This window comes from Notamacropus eugenii, chromosome 3 (genome assembly GCF_028372415.1).
Source record: "Notamacropus eugenii isolate mMacEug1 chromosome 3, mMacEug1.pri_v2, whole genome shotgun sequence".
Lineage (NCBI taxonomy): Eukaryota > Metazoa > Chordata > Mammalia > Diprotodontia > Macropodidae > Notamacropus > Notamacropus eugenii.
This window is the reverse complement of record NC_092874.1, coordinates 166,665,858-166,682,455: the sequence shown is the minus strand read 5'-3', so window position 1 is coordinate 166,682,455 and position 16,598 is coordinate 166,665,858. Positions and strand designations below refer to the sequence as shown.

Here is a 16,598-nt window from a genome sequence, read left to right as displayed (position 1 = left end):
TACATTTTAATTTATGGCTCTTTTTGCAGGTTGTTGGTTTGGCAGCAAAGCAAAGTAGAATAAGAAATATTTCAAATACAGTTATGAAAGTAAAGCAGATCCTTGGCAGAAGGTAAGGGATTCACTCTTAAATGAAATAATACGTTTCTGTCGGGAAGAGAGGTTTATAATCAGATTGTGATGTGAAGATAGTAACTCTGGAATTATATTACTGCATTTGTAATTGGAGAATTATTGAGTGCAACATAATGGGATACTTACTCGCTTTAATTTATGATGTCAGGTCTTTCTAACTTTATGAATTGTAACCCATTAACATTTCCATTGCACCCTGTGGCTTTGGAATGTAGTAGTAAACAAATATTTCTGTATTATTTCAGTGGAGATACGAACTTTTGACATTTTTGAGTTAAATTTTTTAAGGGAAATGGAGAGATGATGATGAAGCTTAAGATAATTTGGAAGAAACTTAGAGAATTTTATTCTAGTACAATTGAATTTATCCAAAAAACTAGTAGTGTTGTTTGGTGACAGCTTCAATAGATGTCAGTCTTCTGTTACAGTACCTTTGTGTAGGTTCTTCTCTAGACTTACTTTTCCTGTTTGTCTCTTAACGTGCAAATTTAATCATTGTAGAAACAACTTAATTAATGTCTTAAATAAGAAACAACTTAATCATCCACTGCTCTAACTTTAATTAAAAGATTAAAGAGACTTGCTTTTCCAGACTTCTGTCTCCTGAAATTATAGATTACAATAATAATTAAAGGTTTTATATCCTTGCAATAATAATACTTTGCATAGCGCTTTTAAATTTTAACAACACTTCCACATCTATTTTTTAACTTTTCATAGCAACTCTGATTTGATAGAGCAGTTATTAACCCACTTTACAGATGAGGAAACTGAGGCACTGAGAGATTCTAGTTTGCCTAATGTCAAATAGTGTAATAACTAGAATTCACAGGTCTTCTAACTTTAACCACAGCCTCTTTCCAAGGTGCTAGATGAAGAATTTTGAGTAGAAATTAACTTAAAATTCTGAACTTGGGCTCATAAATGAGTTAGTTTTAAGACTTTGTGTAGATGCAGGAATCTTAATCAAAATGGTCAATTATCTGTTTTGGTTAAATTGAACTCATGTTATTTTTTTCTTCTTAGGCTGTCTCTGCATTAGCCGAAACCAAAATATAGGGATTTGGGGTAGGGGGTGGAGGTAGTGCTCAATGTTGTGGCAACACCCACATTTCCATACTACCCTTTTTCACTATAAGTAGAAATATTGAGCGTATTGAAAACAAAACATAAGTGCCAGTAGTTTTCAGACCTAAATACCACCCCCCAAGTCAGGCAAGTATAGACAGGTTTGTTGGTTTGAAGCATTTTAAGCACCCAACAGGATGGGGGTGGTGGAGGGTGTGTGTGTGTGTTGTTATATCTCCAATTTCAAAAAAGTTTATAGAAACTCAGTGCTAGCAAAGGTAACTTAGTACTTTTCTAGTCACCTAAGATACCTCCAAGTAACAGTGCCAATCAGGCAGCCATTTCATTGTGGCTCCATCCTGGTACTTTTGGGGTCAGTCTAGCAAGGTTAGTAAAACCCATGTTCCCAGGGCACACTGCCAACAACATGTAGCACATGGGTTGCCATGGCTTCTCCAGAGTTGGCTGCCTCACTTTCCAGGGCCTCTTTTCTACAAGTTCCCTTTCTACCAAACAGAATCTTTACAGACATAGTTATAGTCACCAGGTCTTGGCCTTGGAAGCAACCCAACCTTCTGTGGAGGAGTCAGCCCTCAAGTTGCCAAGCCCACAGAGTGCTTTATTGGCCTCCCAACATCCATTCCAGGCTTAATCCCAAAGTCAGGCTTATTCAGCCTTGGCCCCATGCCTATCAATGAACCACTTACAAGTAGCACCATCTAACTTGATGCCAAAGTCTTCCTTACACCCTCCCTGTAACTCATGCCCATCTGGCCTTCTAGCCAGACATGCGGTCCTTGGACCTGGTTCCACAGCAATTAGTCCCGAGAAGGAGGAAGCAACTGGCTCCAGGAAATATACTGAGACCACACAGAGCTTCCCCCAAGTCTTCATTGTTGGAACTTGACGCTCAGGAGCCTTCAACAGTTTCCCATTCCACAATGGCCACTACCAATAGCAGTGCAGGCATCCGCTGGTCCAGACAGGAGACACGTACTCTTCTGGCCATACTGGGCGAGGCAGAGTATATTCAACGCCTCCAGACTGTCCACCATAATGCAGATGTCTATCAGGCTGTGTCAAAGCGAATGCATCAGGAAGGTTTCCGACGCACAGAACGTCAGTGCCGCTCCAAGTTTAAAGTTTTGAAGGCTTTATATTTAAAGGCTTATGTTGCCCATGCCACCAGTATGGGTGACCCTCCACACTGCCCATTTTATGATACACTGGATCAGCTTCTCCGAAATCAGGTAGTGACTGACCCAGATAATTTAATGGAGGATGCTGTCTGGACCAAACAATGTGATCAGAACTTAGTAGCCTCTGACCTCCCAGGGGAAGAGGGAAACAGCAACTTGAAGGCAAAGAGGAATCAGGCAGCAGATCATCAGACTCTCTTGAGAGCAGCTAAGGAATCAGATGAGAATTGTCACCTAAGTGTGGGAATCGGTAACCAGCTGCCTGAAACCGGTGACCTTGAGGATTCCTGGGATGAAGCCTCAGGTGCAGGTAACTCCCAAGAGTGAGAAAATATTGGGGTCCAACAATGCCATGGTCTTAGGCACCAGCACATAGTTGGGGGGGGGGGGGGTCCTGCCAGTGGTCTTCTTCAAGCCCTGCTGAATCCTTGGTTTGGGGATGGGCTTCAAAAGCCCACACATTTGGGTCTGTTATCACAGGTTGGGACTCTGAACCCTAAAAGAAGAAAAGTTCTATGTAAATCCAAAGTTGTAAAAGCATCATTTCTTTAGATAACTGCAAAGAATTTGTAGTTTGAGATTCACAGTTTGGATAGGTAAGAGGAGAGGGGGTCATGATGAGGGTTGCGGAAAGATTGTACAGGCATAGCAACTTTATCCTCTTAAGTCCAAAAGCCAGGGGCTGAATTCCTTCCTAACCCAAGAGAAAAGGGCTCCTTCCAGGGGCTGTCATAGTCTATTTGTGGCTGTTTTCTGCTGCTGGCTTCAAAGCATTCCCTTAGCAGAAAAGTCCACTTTGCAACATTGTTGCTTTGTTTTGCAGGCTGCTCTCAAGCGATCCCCAGCTACAGCAGCTCCCACAGCCTTTACAGAGGTGCAGTTGCTCCCTGTCATAGCAGCACTGTGACCAGAGTGGGTGTGTCCTGTGAGCCGGGTCCCTGCGCCAGCACCAGCCGCAACACCCTTGGTATAGCCTCCACACAACAGCCCCAAGCCTCTTCCTCTAGAATTCATCTTGTTTCTGGTGGGGATGGGACTTTCACCAACCAACCACCTCCAAGGTGGGCGCGGCGTAGAAGGCGTTCAGTGGCCAGGACCATTGCTGCTGAGTTGGCAGAAAACAGGAGACTGGCACGAGAACTTTCCAAGCGTGAGGAAGAAAAACTGGACAGGCTGATTGCTATTGGTGAGGAGGCCAGTGCCCAGCAAGACACGGCCAATGAGCTGCGCAGGGACGCTGTCATTGCAGTCAGACGCTTGGCTACAGCGGTAGAAGAAGCAACTGGTGCTTTTCAGCTAGGACTGGAAAAATTGCTTCAGAAGTTAATTTCAAGCACCAAAAGTTAGGGGCCTGTTGTAAGAAAGATTCTTTAAACTAGTAGTAGTAACATCTGCTTTCTAATGGCTGCCCTCACTGTTCCCTGACATCTTTTCTTGTGCAACTGGCCCTCAGAAAGAGGGAAGATGAACCATATATCTGTGGAGCAACAGGAATGCATACACAGGCCAGTTCCTTTCCTGGAAGCCCATTGCTAGTTAATGGAGGACTCTCCAGAAATGTGTGGGCCAGCATGGTATTTAGAAATAGTCTGGGGCTGAAAGTCAGGAGATCTCTAGTCCTGCTCCTGCCCCTGACTTCCTGTGTGTCCCCAACTTCTTAGGCAATTTAGATCATCTCCCTGTGCATCAATATCCTGATATGTACAAAGGGGAATAATAATACCTGTCATACCTACCTCACAGGGTTGTTGTGAGGCTCAAGTGGATAGTAGATGTGAAAGCATTTAGAAAAGTATACTGTGTAAATGTAAGGTATTATTCATAAATGTGATCTTGGCTGAGGTAAGCCGGGGATGAGGCACATTAGAGTGCCAGGAATAAAAATGTGGTTATTAGTAACCTCATTCTTTTGAGCCCTGCACCCACCACTTGTTTGTTGTTTTTTTGTTGGTTTTTTTTTTTAATTCTACTTGACTGCTATATAAGAGTGATTCCTTGGTTTTTTTTTAAATCCCTTTACATCATACAACTGATATGGTTGCAAACAATATGTACCCTTTTGAATACATTTTTCACTGCTGTTACTATATCACGTCTTGACATGTAATACAAATTATAGCAACCAAATAAGCTCCTTTCCCACCTCTCCTCCCTCCTTTTTTTTCATTCAGCTGGTTTCTATTGCACCATAAAAGGGGGTAAAATTAATGACTGACAGGGAACTGCAATAGTGTGCTGTCATGTTTCCATATTGATGAATGATCTGTGGTGAAATGAAATATTGAATGTTATATAAAGTTTTAAATGTAAGTAAATACTTTGCATTTCATATTATGTAGTTCCTTTACTTTATGTGCCTAAGTATAAGTAATTATCCTAATTTAGTTTGTTATCATCTGAGCTTTCTAGAAAGAAATGACTTGGATTGTTAGCGTCCCTGCTCTGCTTCAAACTGATTTTGTTTTTCTAGGCTATCGCCTTTTCTGTCTAGTGTATGTTAGAGGGCATGCCTTGGAAAAATTCCCATCTAGGGAACCTGTTAAAGTCATAACTTTCTCCAGTGTTGGTTCACCTATTTGAATGGCTAGTATTAAATGAGAGCAAAGCATATCTCCTGTACCTTTTAGGAATGGAGTGGATGGAGACTGTCTAGAACAGATCACTGTTCTTTTGAAGCACAGACCCTAAAGCAAACCTTTTTGTCCTTGTTTTTAAATCATTTCTCTGTAATACTTAATAGACCTTGAATTTCTATTCATTGTTCTTCATTTACAGGAGACCAAAAGATTGTAAAAAACAACAAAATATTTTGGGGTGATGTGCCTATATCTCTAAATTTGCTTTTCAAAAGGAAATCATGGTCTGTGATCATTAAACCTGGCTAGATAGCCTTTACATTTTGTGAATTAATTTAGGAGATTATTTTATTTCTTTTTCTTTTCAAGGGGGTGGGAGGGAGAAGAGGTGGTGATATATACAAGAGACTTTTTAAATTGATAATTCTTTCCAGAATTTTAATGGTCTGTGGCAGGGGAAATATCTTTTTTTTTTTTTTAACATGTGGCTTAAGTATCTTCCTGAAAACTAGGGGGGCATAATAGGGGACAGGGACTGTCCAGGACACCCCAAAGTCAAAATGAGAATATTTAGTGCAAGTTTAGCACCTTGGAGAGATAATAGACATGCAGGCTACTATGATAAATGTGATATAATGAGTAATGAATGTGGGAGGAAAGCTGGTATAATGGGAAGAGCTCTAGAATAGGAACCAGGATACTTCAGCTCTATTCTTGGCTCTTAGCATTGTGTAGCTTTGTACCTTTGGACACTTAACCTTTCTGTATCTTCTTTCATCTATAAAATGCCAGAGTTGGACTTGAAATTTTTTAAAAGGTTCTTTCCAGCTCTCAAAAGTTATGATTCAAATGTAAACACAAATTAATGGAATTTTAGCTTTTGCAGTAAATATGTAATACATATTTGAAAATTTGTTTTAAATTACTTTTAAAGGGCAGTGAAGGAGAGTTTAATTTAATATTTACTAAGGCACTGATCTCTTAAATTCCATGTAAAACATCAAAGATACCATCCCTGCTTTCAAAGAGTATATTAAGGTGGTGAATTATTCAATTTTGGACCACTTCTTAAAAATTCTTTTTGAGAGCCCTCGTGTGGAGGTATATAAATCTAAAGAAGCCAAGATTAAGTAGGCTTCTCTGGAAAAGATTGCTTGATATAAAGAGCTCAGCCTTTGGCATACTATAAGCTGTTGTTAGTGAAACAGGGCTATCATTGAGATGAATGAGAACATGGGTGGAAATGTAGAGCTGCAACTGTGAGAAAAACTATCATGGATATGCTGATGGCCAAGTTAGCCAGGTGGTGTATGTAAAAGGTATAGGCCTCAGGAGTACTTTTTACTAGAGAGTAGGCAGAATAAAAAGGAGTATGTGTTGCAAGTTATTGAAGGAGTAAAGGGGAAAATATGCAGATAATTAGGAGAGAATAGTATCTTAAATGGTAAAGGGTGTGACAAGGAATCAGGTTTTTGCCTGGGCCCTAGTCCTATCTCATTACATAACCATGGGCATGTCATTTCACCACGCAGTGCCTGAGGGTCCTCATCTGTGAAAGGGGGATAAACAATAATAACTATCCTACCTCACAGGGCTGTTGTGAGGATCATATGAAATAATGAATTTGAAAGCGCTTTGAACAGTTAAAAGCACTATATAACTGTAAAGGATTGGTGAAATTGGAGACCCATAGCACATCAGTGGTAGTGTATGCCAAGCCTTTGGGCAAAGATTACAGGCAAAGCCTACGGAGAGGGAGGAAGAGAATCCTTTCCATCCATTAAAGGTTGGGGGAGATGGGCCAGAACTGACTTCCTTTCTGCCTTCCAGAAACCATGATGTGCATGAGGTGCTCTTTGTACCAACCCCCATAATCTGTTTTTTCTGTTTGATAATTGAATCCTGATGTGAACAAATAAAGTTTTTACTTGTATACAGTTGTGGCCAATCCACTGCTTCCTTAGATACTCATGTTCATTCCTTTATCTTATCCATCCCTGCTTTCTTTTTCACTTACCTTTCCATGTGTATCCACAAGAGGTACTTATTCTTTGAAAGAAGCGAGTTCCTCCTGATTTTTGAGAAACAAAGTCGCTATTAAGTGCTTATAGATTCTATGAAAATACTTCCCTTCCTGGTTATAAGAGTTACTTTGTTGAAATGATAGCTGGCCAGTTTTTTAAACATAGATTAGAATATGGATCACCTCTGTTGATTAAATTACTGTTCAAAACAGGCTTTTCAGTCCCATGCCATATGTGTGCCTTAAGCACAAAAATTTGAATTCTATCACTTTATTTTTCAAGGTTCAAGGTCAAATAGACTTTATTAGGTAGATGTCTTTATTACAACCGAAAATAGTAACTGATCCAAGATCTCTTCTAAGGACTAAGAATGAAATTTAAATACATTGTCTTTTACTGACTGGCTTTGATGACTAAGGAAAATAGGGAACTTTATTTCAGATGATACCTTTTGGTGATAGAAATAAAAACAGGATCCTAATTATTAAATTTACCAAATCCTAACCTGCTGCCTCTTTATCTGACATACACTTTCTATGCATAATAGTCAAAAATGAATTTATATTTTGTCTATTGAGTGTCACTAAACTAAGTAAATGAAGGCCAATTTAGACATGCAACTTTAGCTTTAAAAGTTTTGGGGTGTCCTTTATTATACATAGGCACATTTAGTAGAGAAAGCCTGAAAGAGGATAGAGAGAACTTGAGTAGAACAAATTGGAAAACAGTTATGAGGTGTTTTAGTTAAAATTTGTCCAAGGGTGCTAGATACCACTGGTTTTTTGAAAGTCATTTGTTCTTTGGCAATTGAATCATTTCATGTCTAGCTGCTTTTTGATCAATCTTTCAGACTTCACTGTTTTAAAAAATGAAATAACCATAGTAATTACCTCAGAAGATGATCTCTGGGTTGCAAAAGTATGTGTTAGGCTAGTTTCTGCCCTGAGGACTAAGATATATACCATTTCTGCCTTCAGAAGTGAAGAAAGTGTTTTCAGATGTTTCACTGGTCTCATTGCTCCCCAATGTTTTCATTGTATCAAGCTGAAAAGAAGTATTGAGTGCCTACTCCTTCTTGGGCATTTTACTCCTACCCATCTTTTTTTTCTGACTTGTGTTTGCTTCTCTCTTTTTTCCTCATCATGTATTTGCCTGCATTCTTCGGTCTGCCATCCTGTCACATTTTCTACGTAGGTACAGGTATATAGGTTTGTTGCTTCTCTCTAATAATTTGGGGGTTCTTTTTGCAGTGTTCAGACACTCAAGGGTGTCAACGTCCAGGTAGATTAAAGTAGGTTTGATGGCCTGAGTTGCAACCATAGATTCTCTAGCCTTTATCCTTCTTGATTTTGTGGTTTGGGACCATGGGATCACAGGTAAAAATTTATAATAATACAGAAAGTCATTGATGGGATAAAACTTTACCCCCTAACATAATTTCTACTCCTGGTAGCATAGTCAGAACAGGAAATGAATTTTGCATTATAATATTAAACTATAAAGAATATATATACCTTTTAAAAAGTCTTGCTGTAATAACCATTGTTAAATAGCATGTCTTGTTTAAACTTGTCTTATTTCTTATAAAATTTGGAGAATGTTGAATTAGCATCTTAACATTTTTATGATTAAAGTGCAGTGATATTGAGGCACATCAAATTATAATTTTTAGTCTTTTGATAATACGGACTTTAATATATAGCATTTTTTTTCTTATATTGACAGCCCTGGTGATCTGCAGGTGCAGAAATACATCACAGAAAGTAAATGTCCAGTGAGTATAATCCTATTATTTCCAGAACAGAAGATAATTTTGATGGTCATCCATCACTTAAAACTTTGTTTTAGGAACTTAAATTTTTTTTATAGAAAAAAATATTTTATTATTTAAATTATGCTTCTTTCTTTGTAGGTCATTGAAAAAAATGGAAAATTCCAATATGAAATAGATACTGGAGAAGAAACCAAACTTGTTAACCCAGAAGATGTTGTAAAACTGATATTTAGTAAAATGAAAGGTATTGTATAAAATCCATAAAAAAGAAGTTTCTCAAATGATCCTTTTAAGTAGATTTCAGTGGGCACAAAAGCATCTTTGAGCTGTGTGAGATAGTAGCATAGTCCAAAAAAACATTGAACCAGGATTCAGATGACCCCATTTCTAGTCTTGGCTGTACCACAAAATAGCTGGGTGATCTTGGACAAGCTGCTTCCCATCCTTAAACCTCTGTGAAAGATCTTTTCCAGCTCAAATGTTACTCTTTGATGGGTTTTGGGGATAGAACTGCATTCCTGGCACCTAAACAATGCTGAAAACATTGTATTTACTTGTTTAGAATCCAAATCCCTTAAAGCAGGCTCATTTTTGGAATGGCTAATATCAAACACCCATCATCTGGAAAGCTGGGGAAGAAAATTAGTAGACTAGGGAGATAAGACATGAATTGCAAAAAGTGGTTTGTTAAGGAAGTATTTGACATCACAGATGTCTGGTGCTGCTAGTCACTTTTTTTAACCAGTTCAATATATTTTTTTAAAATGTGTGTGTGCGTGTGTGTAAACAGAAACTGCACAGTCTGCCTTGGGCTCAGATGTCACTGATGTAGTTATTACTGTCCCATTTGATTTTGAAGAAAACCAAAAGAATGCTCTTGGGTAAGTAGAATGAGGTATTTTATTTTTTGGTTGACTAAAGAAGTTAAAAATTCTTGAGATTAAATGTTTTAAAACTTCACATAGCTAAAGGTGATATCAGATTTGAATCTAATGTCATTTAATGAAATGTTAACACAGAACATAAAATTAGGCATGGTTCTTAATTAGTTTGGTGCCATTTTTTTAACTGTCTTATTTTGGTCCTCTATAAATCATTTAGATTAATTTCATGCTTTAAAAATTTTATAGAAATGTACAATTTTTGAATGCTTTTGCATCACTTTTTAATCTATGTTGAGTTGCAGATCTGTAAAATAAGGTTACAATTAGTTTTAGGTAAATAGAATCAGAGCTTACACACAGCTTTCTGCAGGGATAGAGTTTCAGAAATGAACTTCAATATTTGTGAAAGCCCCAAAAGGCAAATATTTACTAATTCTAACTCTTTTTTAGAAATTTTAAGCCATCTAAATTATTGACAAGATTTGGTATTAAAGTTGTAATTCCAACTGAAAGTTTATAAAGTTGGGCATTTTGGAAATTCATTTTCAAGAGGGCAAACTTCTTGCCCATTAAAGGAGGTTGTAGAGCATACCATTTTAAGCAGAAAGATCTATTTTCATGTAACAACATCTGTATCTCATATATTTTTGCATTTCGCTACTAAAGACTGATATATATTTGTTTTAGAGCAATCCTTCATGTATCAGGTTACAATTTACTGAGTTACTTTTCATCTTTATGTCCTGTTTGTGAAATATTAGAGTTATCATATAAAATCTTTAGTATCCTTAGAAATGTTATAGTTGAATAGTCTCTAAGTGACATTAAATACAGTGAAAGCAAATTGTTCACAGGGAAGCAGCTGGGGCAGCTGGATTTAATGTTTTGCGATTAATTCATGAACCATCTGCAGCTCTCCTTGCTTATGGAATTGGACAGGATTCTCCCACAGGGAAAAGGTAAAAAACTATATTAAAGTTGTAAATATTCACAAGAAAAATGTTTACTTACTGGCAATTGTATCTGAAGTTATTGTCACTCAGTTCAGTAGTTCTCAGACTGTGGTCCTTTTGACGAGAATTTTTCTAACAGTAGTAGGCCTCATAATAAATGGTAACAGAAACATAGAATGAGCACTTGGCAGTTCTGGCTCATCTTAGATTTCCTTTCTCTGGATTCCCCAAGCCTCTAGTTTAGTCCTGAAATCCTAATTCACTACCAGTCTGTCCACAGGTCGCAGGCTGAGAAACAATAGTAGGCACGTTTGAATAAATTTGGCTTGATGTGAGATAAAGAAAAATTAACATGGGATTTTGGGACTTGGTTTGATGGTACAATATTCAGAAGTATCTGCATTTATGTTAGTTGTTGAGAGTAGTGTGGGCCTGACTTAGGCAATTGTAGGCACATCTATTCAGATATCTGACTGAGTTGCCTTGATTCTTTTATCTCACTCATTTCATGTTGGAATGTTAGTGTCAGTGAAACACTTGGAGCTGTTTAGATAGCGCTAAATTAATATAGCATGTTATTAATGCTGAACTTATATGCGTATGTATAGGTGAATGATGGCACTAATTTGCTCTGAACCTTTTTAGTTTAGTTTAAAAGTTATATTTATAGTGTGCCAACAATCTGACATTGTTATTGTGGTAATGGGGCTTTCCCTGATACTTCCATTGATATTAACACTTTTTTTTAAAACCTGTGTTATCATGTAGGGAGAGCCTATTGAGAGATTTTCTTATCCAATGATGATAAGATTTCTAGATTTTATTTTATATGAATTTGTATTTGCTTACATCACATTCTTAATAAACTTAAACTATTCTGAACAGAAAGCACTATTTTTCATCATAATATAAAGTGGAAAAAACACTGGACAAGGTAGGACACAGAAGGCCTGGGTTTGAGTCTTGTTTTTGCCTCTATCCACCTGATCCTGGGCAACTACAGTAATCCAAGAAGCCTTATTTTGTAATAGCAATGAGAGTAGCTCTTCCAGCTCTAAAATACTATGATTCTTTGACAACGTGTGTTTCTTTTAAAATCTTTTTTTTTTTTTGAAGCAATGTCTTGGTTTATAAACTTGGAGGAACATCCTTATCTATTAGTGTCATAGAAGTGAACAGTGGAATGTACCGTGTTCTTGCAACGAACACCGATGATAGCATCGGTGGTGTGTATTTTACAGAAGCCTTGGCCCAGTATTTAGCTTCAGAGTTTCAGAGGTGAGTCCTGATTGTGATATACATTTGTATTCCTGTTTATATTTAAGTGTTTTTATTTTAGCAATTTAAATTAGCTGATGTAAATTGCCATGCTTTAAGGGAGAAGAGATTTTCTCAGCTCTCAGATGCTAGCCAGATTCCTAACTTCTGAACTTCAGTGCTCACTGCCTTGCACCTTCTTGCTGCTCCCAACTAGTAGAAGAACTGACAGTCATACTATGTAACTCCAGCCTAGAATTTTTATCCCCTTCCAAAAAAGATAATCATGACATTTTTGTTCACTGAGCTTGCTCCTTATGTGGTATTGAAAAATGCTGTCAGAATGTGTCATAAACTGTTCTTGGATTTTGGACAGATCTTATTGTAATAGGCATGGGTAAAAAAAAAATTGGATTTTATTAAGACATGCAATATGCTAGAACATGTGACAGCATTATTGAAGGTACTGTATTTTGAATGTGTTAGACTAATTTGATTTGATTTCATCAAATTAATGTTAAATGAAAAAATTACTTTAGAAAACTTAGTGCATAAGTATCTTTCCATGAAGTAGAATTGAAAGTGGAAAATGGTATTTTGGTTTAGTGTTTCTGGTATCTATTGTTGCTTTATTTCTGTTCCATGCTCTCAGTGGAGTTCAGAGTTGAGGAAATGAGTCAAGTAGTAAAGTAATTAGCAGAACCAGGCAGGGACAGTAAGAGTTGGAGATGGGACATCAGGAGAGCACAGAGATCTCAGGTATACAGTTATGGTAAAAGGCATAAATGTTAGCATAGAAATCATCCTTTCTGATGCTACCACTTTGAGCTCTTTCTTTTGTTTCATGATGTCTCATATGCCAACAAATCCACTGCAGAAAACCTCCAGTGTGCAAAAAATAAAGGTGCTGCTATTATTATTATTCAAAAATACTAGTTTTTTATTATTCAAAAATAAATTGTACTCTAAGCCCATATCTTAAGCAAATAACAAGTAAACCTATACACTGTGGTATTTTGCTCCTATTTAGGCATCATACAAATTTAAAGAATCAGTTTTATGTCCCTTCTTACTTCATTATTTTGTGGATCTGTTGTTTTGTTGGTATAGGTCAGGGATGGGGAACCTGCGGTCTTGAGGCCACATGTGGGCCCTCTAGGTCCTCAAGTACTACCCTCTGACTGAATCCAAACTTCATAGAACAAATCCCCTTACTAAAAGGATTTGTTGTATAAAACTTGGATTCAGTTGGAGGGCCCCATGTGGCCTCAAGGCCGCAGGTTCCCCACCCCTAGTGTAGGGATTCCCTCCATTGTTGCAGATTGGTGCCACCTTACAATGTAATAGGAGTTTTTCCAAGAAAACTACTGTGCTGCCTTAAGTAGTTGCTATTTACACATGAACATTGATTACTATTATTGTTCTCTTTGGATATGTTTGATATAATGTACCACAGCATGACATTTTCTTTTTGACAAGTTAATTTGAAGAAACACCCCTCCCATGACCTCCCTGCCCCAATGCAACTTATTTGTGTGTGGCTTGGCTTCTTACATAATACCATATCAAAAATACTATATCTTTGAGACTTTATTAAACATTGTAAAGGTAAAGGATATAGGTTTCTAATTTTAATTCAATGTCTTCGACCCAGTTGCATTACTTTATTTAGCCTGTTTATCTGCAAAAATACTCATATCCACATGAAAAAGACCATTATGAGTATGGGAAAGTGATATTTGTGGCATAATTTTGTTAAGTAGGAAACAGTTCAACAGTTCAAGGCACCAAATAAATTGGTTTTTAATTTTGAATTAGAGATCCTTCTTTTGGGGTTTTTTGCAAAATAATTTTCTTTGAAGGATCCAAAGGAATTAGAACCTAGAAAGTGAACAATTCTGTAATGTAGTATAACTTTGTTATCTCCTTAGAGTTTGTTTATTTTTTCCAGTTATTGTGAATCCTGATTCAGTGATTTTTAAGCTTCAGAGATTTTCTTTTGAATTTAGGTCCTTTAAACATGATGTAAGAGGAAATGCCCGAGCCATGATGAAATTAATGAACAGTGCAGATGTTGCAAAACATTCTTTGTCAACCTTGGGAAGTGCAAACTGCTTTGTTGACTCACTGTATGATGGTCTAGATTTTGACTGTAATGTGTCCAGGTAAGACTGAATAAAAAGGTAAAATTCTTTCTATCATGTTGAAATAACTGATTTTTATGAACTAATTTTTAAAAACTAATTTATTGAATCATAGTAAAAAAGGGACTATTCCTTTGAAATTTTAGGACAGTGCTTTTGACATATGCCTTTTTATTCTATACCTGAAGATAATTTGTGGGAAAGATCCCCCATTTGGTCTGTTTAACTTAAAGAAGTGAGATTCTTAGTTTGAAGTTCCTAAAATCATATAGAACATTTCAATTTCTATGTACAGCATCTCTCTAAGTAATTTTGCTCATTTTGACAGAGCCTGCATTGGTTTACAGGTAGTGACACTAGACACTAGATTGAGAATCCCTATTGATACTATTTAAGTAGTCGTCTGTCTTTGACACTATTGAACTTCTTGCTGACTTATAGTAGGCATAAGGGTAGCATACATAAGATCACATGTGATTTCTTTATCATTTGTGTGAAATCTAGGAAGTGGTTAACAAATCATGGCTCAGAATGCTGTTCCTTAGTCTTCACAGGAAGACTTTGTCCTCCCCCTTTTTAGATAGCATGTAAACAAAACTGCCTGTAAAAAGAGAAATTTCCAACTCAGTCTAATTATCTCTTTCAAGTTGTGGATTTGATTGTTGAATGAGTTGTATGATATTACCAGACATTATCTTAGAGGGTGATAGATTTTAATGTTCTTCTAAGTACCCAAAGATTATACTACTTTCATTGGTTATGAACTCATTCTAGTTCTTAATGCCCTTTCTATTATCTTGATATGTAATCTTTAGGTTTTTTAATAAGTTATTTGTTGGTACTTTGACCTATTAGGGTTTTTAAGTGTTTTCCTTGTCCAGAACAAAAGACTGGCACTGTTTACTTAATAAGAGCTTGCTCAACTAATTAAAAGACACTATATGCCTAGCACTGTGCTGAGACCTGAGAATCTGAAGAAAAAGGGAAAATAGTTCCCACACTCCCACATTCTAATGAGGGAGAAAAAATAGACATAAATAGATATATGCAAGATATGTATAGAGTTAGATACAAGGTAATCTTAGAAGGAAAGGTATCAGCATATGGGGAGACCAAGATAGGCTTTTTAGGCTGAATCTTGAAGGAAACCAGAGATTTTAAGAGATGGATGCAAAGAGAAAGAACTCTCTAGGAATGAGAGCGAGCCTGCGCAAGGAGATTGAAGATGGGAGATTGAACATTATACCTGAAGACTGAACATTATGCCTAAGGAACAGTGAGTAGGCCAGTATTGTTGGACTGTAGAATGCCGTGAAGGAAGTGACCAGAAGTTTTGAGGAGCTTTAATTTCAAGCAGCAAAGGAGTTTATATTCTGTCCTAGAAGTTAATAGGGAGTGTAGAGTTTATTAATTAGGAGGGTGACATACTTACTACAGTTTTTGATGTTATAATAGATTATTCTCCATTAACTATTAATTTAAGTATTACCTTTTCATATAAAATATATTATGTTTGCTATAACTAAACATTTTCATTTTTTTTCTTTTTTGTAGGGCCAGATTTGAACTTATATGTTCACCACTTTTTAATAAATGTATAGAAGTTATCAGAAATCTCTTGGAACAAGTTGAATTTACATCAGATGACATCAACAAGGTAATGCATATTTCCCCTTCTAATGTGTTTGTTATATAGTGTCAGCCCAGGAGGGGACTTAAGCAGTCTATCATCTTAATGAGAAGAGTATTAATATCGATATAAACATTTTTCTGAGTATGTGCCTGTGAATTTTTAAAAATTAGTAGATTGTATACTATTTTGTAATACACACTTGTAATGCCCATTGTTTATCAGATGCATAATTCTCTTTAACAATAAAGAACAAGTTCTTTCAAATTACTTAATACTTGAGCAGTTTATGTTATGGCTAAGGTTTGCTTTAAAAAGCATTTGGATGGAGGAGTTTTTACTTTTAAGATCTTTGTGTAGTGTTGACTTTTTAAAATTCTCTTAAGAGCTGTTTAAATTTCTGAGACATTTTGAAAATGGTTCTTAAAAAGGGCTGTACAACAAGAGAGTTATGTTGCTAATGGAAGATTGCTCATTCTTTGTTATCTGCTATTAAAAAATTCCAAGTTTACACAATACAGTGCTATATTCCACAGATTTTGGAGTTAGGAAACCATATTTAATTTAAAACTAATAGATTTAGTCACATGCTGGCATTACTCTTCATTATTCTCCATTCTTATTATCCAACACTTATTGAACACCAATGACTTTCTCCAGGAGCTTTACACAACTTAGAATTAGATATTCCTAACTATTTTTGTTCCTGCGTATTTATACTTCTACTCAGAGAGTAGGTGTACTTAATCTTTTCAATAAAAGTATTGCGTTCCCTGTTTACTCTAGGATTAGAAATTGCCTTTAGCTCATCCTTTAAAATGTTTATGTATGTTTTATAATTATATGCTTTATTAAAGTAGTACTTGTAAGTTATTTAAATAAGTAAATATACATATGTATTCTAAACATTTTTTTAATGATGAAGTTACAAGATAAAAAAAAACTTTGGAGACC

The 16,598-nt window shown here is 36.5% G+C and overlaps 2 protein-coding genes across 2 annotated transcripts in view; both read left to right on the top strand.

Moving 5' to 3' along the window:
• HSPA14 (heat shock protein family A (Hsp70) member 14) overlaps positions 1 to 16,598 on the top strand; it is a 32,312-nt gene that overhangs the window by 1,463 nt on the left and 14,251 nt on the right. Inside the window, exons 3-10 of the mRNA XM_072653249.1 lie at positions 30 to 112; positions 8,728 to 8,776; positions 8,915 to 9,020; positions 9,567 to 9,657; positions 10,515 to 10,619; positions 11,730 to 11,891; positions 13,880 to 14,035; positions 15,569 to 15,671. Coding sequence (XP_072509350.1) covers positions 30 to 112; positions 8,728 to 8,776; positions 8,915 to 9,020; positions 9,567 to 9,657; positions 10,515 to 10,619; positions 11,730 to 11,891; positions 13,880 to 14,035; positions 15,569 to 15,671 — 855 coding nt within the window. The remainder of the gene's footprint in view (positions 1 to 29; positions 113 to 8,727; positions 8,777 to 8,914; positions 9,021 to 9,566; positions 9,658 to 10,514; positions 10,620 to 11,729; positions 11,892 to 13,879; positions 14,036 to 15,568; positions 15,672 to 16,598) is intronic.
• Positions 27 to 6,911, top strand: MSANTD7 (Myb/SANT DNA binding domain containing 7). The gene is made up of 3 exons (XM_072653250.1): positions 27 to 112; positions 1,986 to 2,712; positions 3,226 to 6,911. Exons 2-3 carry the CDS (start codon positions 1,992 to 1,994, stop codon positions 3,747 to 3,749), a joined length of 1,245 nt encoding a protein of 414 aa, XP_072509351.1. The 5' UTR covers positions 27 to 112; positions 1,986 to 1,991; the 3' UTR covers positions 3,750 to 6,911.